The 6,520-nt window shown below is 38.8% G+C and overlaps 1 protein-coding gene across 2 annotated transcripts; it reads right to left on the bottom strand.

Annotated features, from left to right (window-relative positions):
• Positions 1-6,230, bottom strand: katnbl1 (katanin p80 subunit B-like 1). Of its 2 annotated transcripts, none has more exons than XM_017682094.2 (10): positions 4,609-6,230; positions 4,016-4,143; positions 3,855-3,892; positions 3,398-3,668; positions 1,779-1,894; positions 1,518-1,568; positions 1,140-1,229; positions 938-1,042; positions 732-825; positions 1-645 (listed from the first exon to the last, which is right to left on the bottom strand). In XM_017682094.2, the coding sequence occupies exons 2-10, from the start codon at positions 4,130-4,132 to the stop codon at positions 613-615; spliced, it is 915 nt and encodes a 304-aa protein (XP_017537583.1). In that variant the 5' UTR covers positions 4,133-4,143; positions 4,609-6,230; the 3' UTR covers positions 1-612. The 2 variants fall into 2 exon arrangements, with proteins under 2 accessions (XP_017537583.1, XP_017537576.1); XM_017682087.2 differs by having other exon boundaries at positions 6,014-6,229.
• Positions 6,231-6,520: the final 290 nt, after the last annotated feature.

Raw genomic sequence — 6,520 nt, forward strand, 5'->3', positions numbered from 1 at the left:
TTGGCTGATTTTGAAAATTTATTCAGAAGTTGATTAAAAGAAAATCACCATTTTTACACACACACACACCCACACACACACTCAAACATTTCATGCATGAACAGGCAAAAAAAAAAACAAAAACAAAAAAAAAAAACACTGAGCGCTCTAATAATTTAAGACTGCTGGACTTCAAATTCTTCACTGAAAGTCGGTGTGTCAGAGGCCCAAAGACATGATACATCACATCACATCACATCCATTTCAGTAGATGCACACCATGGCACTACAAGTGTGACAGCTAAAACTTCTGCTTGGCACTTCTGTGAGTTGCCCGATTCCATACAGTCTCATGGAGGTGAATGTGTGCCACTAAGCAATAAAGTCCACTTCAATGTGAAGCAGTCATTCAAAGTTTTGCAGGAAGGGTTTCACCCTTTAAGAAATGTCTCCAGTTCTGATGCAGGGAGTGTCTGAATTGTTCAGTTCATCTATCTCCCCATTCACCAGTTTCCTCATCTGGAGTGATAGAAAGATTCAGTTCATTTTGGCTGCAGTTTCTCAAGGAGCAGCTTAGAGATCTGCAGCAAGTGCGTTTAGTGGTCGTTTCCTCAGTGTGCTACATATGATACATCACCGTAATTGTGAGAGATATGACTCAATAGCCTGGAGAGTAAAAAATAAAGGAAAATATGAGACTTAGTGGGCTGCAGTGTTCCTTCAAAATGCACATGTGAAAAACTGTATCAAACCTTGGTTATTTCACCCACGGCTCCGGGGACTGATGTTAGTTGACTCTTCTCATCCCAGAGTTCAAGCAGCTGCCTTCTCATGGCCTGAACATTCCTGGAATACACATACTTTCAGTATATTTCTCACACAAAATGTATGTAAACATCTGATTTTTATGCCATATATTCGCAATACAAAGCAGTATTGTTAAGCAATGGAGCACTACCTGTCATCTGAACAGCCATCTTGCAACCTTTTGCCATCTGAATAGAGCTCAGGCCACCATTTCTTAATGACCGATTGAACCCAGTGTAAAGCCACAATGAGGTGCCTACATTGAACAAATGAAAAGAACACAATTAGAGAATAACCAAAATATACACAGTGAATCAATCTGGATCTTGTTTTCGCAACAATTTATTACTTACTCTTCATATTTACTGAGTAGAATTGTCTTCACTTGTGGTAAAAGGTCCACACAGCAGCCAATAGATATGCATGGCTGTTCTTCTTGAAGGCTATAACAGGGGGGGGGTGAGATATCTGTAATACTGTGTAATATCTGCTTCAGACAGCAAACGTAAATATGGCCTTTTTCTGCCAATATTACTGCACAGTTTGTATTTATTTTCTGAGTTCAACTTCAGGGAAGGGGGGAAAAAAAACATAACACTTAAAAATGTGGCAAGATTTTATGTTTTTTTTTTTTTCCAGGATGTTCAATTTAGCAAAAAACAATTTAAAGTTAAATTAAAGTTACATTAGTTAATAACAGTTAAATTAGTTAATAACAGTTTTTAACTTACCTTTTAGTAAGTACAGGTAGGCAGTCAACAAGGACGCCTCTGTCTTGTATTCTGTAAAATACAATTCAACGAAATAGAGAATACATTGTTTACGCTTAAACCGGGTTAGGTAGAGTTTTAGAATTTAGTAAATTTTTCATCTACTTTTAATCCTGACACATAGAGAATGTTTTGTAAAAGGAAAGAGCTGCACGATTTTCCTGTAAAAACGAATGTATTAATCAGTTGTGAAGGTTATATGCAATTCTGTAAGCTCCTTACCTGATCAAGTAAGCCACTAATTCACTTGCACTTCTTCGCCAAAGTGTCAAAGCAACATTTAATCTGAGGTTCCTTCCGAAGAGCACATGAGTCATTGCATCGTGGTCCTTTGATAACTTAACAGAAGCAAAAGAAAAACAAAATTAGCACTAGCCTTACTGAATTCAAATTGATCAGTCACTAGCCACGTTTACATGCAGCCTGATAATCCGTTCATATTCTGACTAATAGCTCAATCGGAATAGAATACGTCCATGTAAACACCTCAATCGGAATAGACAAACCCAATTGAGGCCATTCGGAATACAATTTCTATCCGATTGAACGAGGTTTGTAAACCTCTAAATAATCCATTAAATAGAAGAATAATATCTGTGTAAATGCCTGAATCCGATTACACTCCAATCGGAAGGTGTAAGAACGTTCTGCGCATGCGCATCATAGCAAAAGGTTTATAACATGGCGGAGCAGAAACTGGTCTGCAAAGGAGATGAGGTTTATACTCTGAGCTTTAAAAGACTGAGGTGGGACAGATGTCCAGCTTATGTGTCTCAAACCATGACGTCTTCCTTTAGAAGTGCATGTGAAGGATGTTTTTCTGAGCCTGACATCAGTTTAAAGCAATTAAAAACAGAAGCGTGCCAACTGGAAACTCATCTCACGCTGACTGGACCTCACGTGACGTTCTCTGTCATGGTAACGTTTACTCTAAGCGCTGCCCCACGCATGCGCGTCATTCTGCATCGGATTACTAGTAGTGGGCATGTAAATGAAGATTTTCATCAGATTGTTGAGCAGAGTGAGCATAAACACCTCAGTCTGAATCTGTAACCCGATTGTATATAAAATCTTTGCATGTAAACACAGCCACTGACTGTTTAGATTAACACAAGGCAGGCAAATGTCAAGAGCTAGCCACTGGCCTACCAGTATTAAGCCACAGAGTACACAAAATCTGCAATGGCTGAATAACACAGACACTAATTCCAATTCCACACATTGTTTCTCTGCAACCACTGATGCAAAACAATTTCCAGAACTTGCTAAATTCCATCAGTAAACATTTAAGCCAAATACATTACGTTCGTAAAACATAATGTACCCATGTATATGTATAATACAAACATATGAATAGCACAGATAATTTATAATCCAGTTAAATTGGATTTTTCATTTAAAAGGTATTTAACTTGTAGATCAGTTGATTTATGCAAAACAGTACAGACAAATCAGTGAACAGAATTTCCCTTTAAGCTATATATAATTTGTGCTACTAATATTCTAAAGGAAGGAATTTGTAGATTTATAGTTCCAAATGCGTGTTATATAGTCACTTATTTAAAACATTAAATCACACATCACACAATTCAGCAACCGCCCACTGACTTCTGTTATAGGTGTATTTTAAGTTGTGAACTTTCAAATTCTTTTCAAAACAGATGCACAATGACTGTCCATTGTAACTGACAGTATTCTACAGATGTGACAGAACGGCATTACGGTGAAGAACAGTGAAGTACTTCATTAAGAAGTCTCCAGAAGTTGAATTCTGGGAATGTCGTCTACATTATCTGTCCATCTACCCACACTTTCAATTAGCCCAGTTCAAGATAACTCACCTCAGTAAAGTAGTCACTATATTTGGAGCCAGCTCCTGCCATTTTCGAGGCTTCTGTCGAGTTCACAGGGAACCCACAGTTGTCATTATAGCGAATACCCTGTACATCTTCAGCACATGTCAGCTCATTTTCTTTGTTTGCCATGTCAGAGGACCTGCGTGCTAAAGGTTCTCTCCGGCGTACACCAGAGCCCACCGCTGAATGTTGTGTTTTCTTGCTCACCACTCGTTTTGCTTTGCCGTAATTGTGTGCACAACGACCCACTGGAAATCTGTTGAGACGAAACGTAAACTGAGTAGACAGATTTTTTTTTAAACATGTTTAACAACAATAAGTCCTTGTCTTTGTATTAGTTGCCTCTTTCAAAAATGTAACTGGGTTATGGGGCCCATCAAATCTTCTCAGGGTAGCAGATGTTAGGATAAACATGTCCTTATGGCCATGGCTCAAAACTCACCTTTCTTTATCTATTTCTTCCTTATTTAAATAATCCACCTAAAAAGAGAGGATAGGCAATACTAGTATTCCTCGAGTCGGCAAAAGAAGCTTTGACAGCTTTTAGCCAACATGTCCCATCACACAACGTACAGTTTTGTACTTTGAGTTGTCTGAACTCACCTCCTTCATGTTCTTTTCATCTTCAAGACAGCTCTTGTGTTTGAAAAGATCAAGGGACTGGGCCTGCTTGAGCCGGTGAATTTCTTCATCATTCCCAACATGATTTCCAGTGGCCATAATCAGGGATTCTAAGGAATAGCAATAAAATCAAAAATTAAAATTAAGACTTAAAGTATGGATACATCATATTTACATATATCATATAGGAAGAAAGCAGAGTTGAAATACACAAAATGGGAATACATATTCAGAATACAGACATTGAATATTTTGCTGCTGTAGGGAGAAAGCCTCATATCTCCATTTTTGCCTTTTTCCAGTTTTTGACAATTTGAAAATGGCTGTTGTCCTTTACATTATGTGTAGATTTCCAAATGAAATGGCCCAAAATGACTTGGACAGAAGTCTGGTTCCATTTGCTCACATTAAAAGCAAAGTAGGTTTTTTCTTTGTCTGTAAAGTTAAAATTTTGGAGATACAAGGTTTTCTTCCAACAACAGCGATTTGTATTCAGTCCAAGGTACATTATGAAAAGGTAGTATTCATAATGAAATGACTTTTTACATATTTGAGAATAGTTTTAAAACACTTACCCACTAAAAAGTCTTCAAAAAAATAACATAAATGCTTATTTGCTATATAAAAGTCAGCTTAAAATCAGCACATAACATGTAGTAAACATGCTTGTTAGACAAATTCTAAAGATGTCCTCAGTTGAAGGCTTCTTTACAAACACTAAGGTTCCTGTTAAAGCTTGAGGCCTCAAAGTGATAAGAAAGTTATTTATCTCAGAATTACTGAGCTCTTGGGAGATGCTTGGAGGATTATGGAAGCAGCAGGGGACAGAAGCAGGCAAAGATGGGGGGGGGGGGGGGGGGGGGGGGTGGAGAAAAACAAAAAAGTTTCAGAAATTCAGAACTTCATTTAAATGACGGTTGAATTTGAAAGCGGAGCTGAAACATATTGGACTACATGAAGGAAACCAGTTGCAATGGGGAAACAACATGGATCCAGTAAAATTGACAAGTTTTTCCTCTAAGAGCCTTATCAACACCTGTTTTAAATGTATTCATGATACATTACTTTACGTATTGTAATATAGAATGTTACTGAATACATTTGGAACAGTGTATTCAGCTTTCAGCCATCACTACTTTTTACAGTATTTAGCCCAACTCTGGAAGAGAGTTAACCTACTCTCATTGTCACAAAGGTAAGACAAAGTTTATCAAATGCTCTTGATACGAATGGTATTACAAAACACATTAGCTTTCAAACATCCGACATGAGCGCCTCTACCTCGGATTAACACGTCTACGGAATAACGGAAGATAGAACACTTGAACACCTGAAACGTTAATTCAAAAATATATCACATTTTTTGTTGGAAGGATATCGCTTCCATTGGCACACATGAATAATGCAAAATCTAAAAAATCTGTTATCACCTGCACTAAGCATCGGCTTAGCTAACCTAGCTAGCCACAAGAGCTAGCACTAGCGGTGCCTTAAGTACAGGAGTTTCCAAGCACAGCTAGCTCTCCGGCTAACGTGAAGCTAGCGGCCACGGGCAAAAAAGCATAACGGGTTTCAACCTGGTCCTTATATAAACTAACAGTTGCTAATAACACGTACCACACTATTAAGTAATACCCAAGAAGTCAGCTAACTAACCTAGGTTAACTAGCTAACTAGACGAAAGAAGCTAACGTTAAAGTCATGTAACGTTACGGCCTCCGTCTCATTCGTTAGCTTGCTAATTAGCTTCCTAAGTTACACAAACAGAAGGCAAATCACAATTTCAGCGAAAACACTATGTAACCGCACGTCCCACCAGCTGCTCCTCTAAGACCTATAATAGACTTCCCTGTCCAAACGGCCAAACAAGCTGTTAAGCAATGTTTAACAATGCAGCTAACTAGCCAGAACTATCTTAGACAATAACATATGGCTGCCTAGTCTCTAGTCTGGTCTGCTCTTTATAATCAAGTACCTTACCATGACATTTTTGTAAACTTAGCTTAGCTTCCTCTGCTTTCTATAGCAATATCCCAGGATGATAACGTGTCGATGTAACACCAGGAACAGTACGATAGAAAGATGACAGCTAAAATTGAATGCACATTCACAAACTGGGCGAAGCCAGGACCATTCAAATAAATACAAACTTGGTCTGCTGGGATTGTGGGATTGAGAGGAGTCTCTGGCGGACTCCAAATCAGGGGCGGGCTGGACTTTGGCGACCTACAGCGGCGCAACGTGGAAGAGCCTGAAACAGAACCGCTATAGTTTCACCGAAGGGCGGCGGTAGTGCAGAGTGACCTGAGAGTACAGGCGACCACTGGCGAGGTTAGTTGCCTAACGAGGAGATTTTGAACCCCAGCGCAGAATAAAGGAATACACAGAGAGCTAAACAAGCTTATAAGTGGTGCCCTCGTCGTACGAGCACGACTTTAACTGAATACAAAACGACAAAGTATTTTTCTTCTTTAGCTGCTTGCTATG

This window comes from Pygocentrus nattereri, chromosome 4, assembly GCF_015220715.1.
Source record: "Pygocentrus nattereri isolate fPygNat1 chromosome 4, fPygNat1.pri, whole genome shotgun sequence".
Lineage (NCBI taxonomy): Eukaryota > Metazoa > Chordata > Actinopteri > Characiformes > Serrasalmidae > Pygocentrus > Pygocentrus nattereri.

Coding starts and splice junctions, on each gene's coding strand:
- katnbl1 (XM_017682094.2), bottom strand. CDS start 4,132: ATGGCCACTGGAAATCATGTTGGGAATGATGAAGAAATTCACCGGCTC. Junction 3,893..4,015: donor ATGAAAAGAACATGAAGGAG/GTGAGTTCAGAC, acceptor CTCTCTTTTTAG/GTGGATTATTTAAATAAGGA. Junction 826..937: donor GATGGCTGTTCAGATGACAG/GTAGTGCTCCAT, acceptor TGTGTATTCCAG/GAATGTTCAGGCCATGAGAA.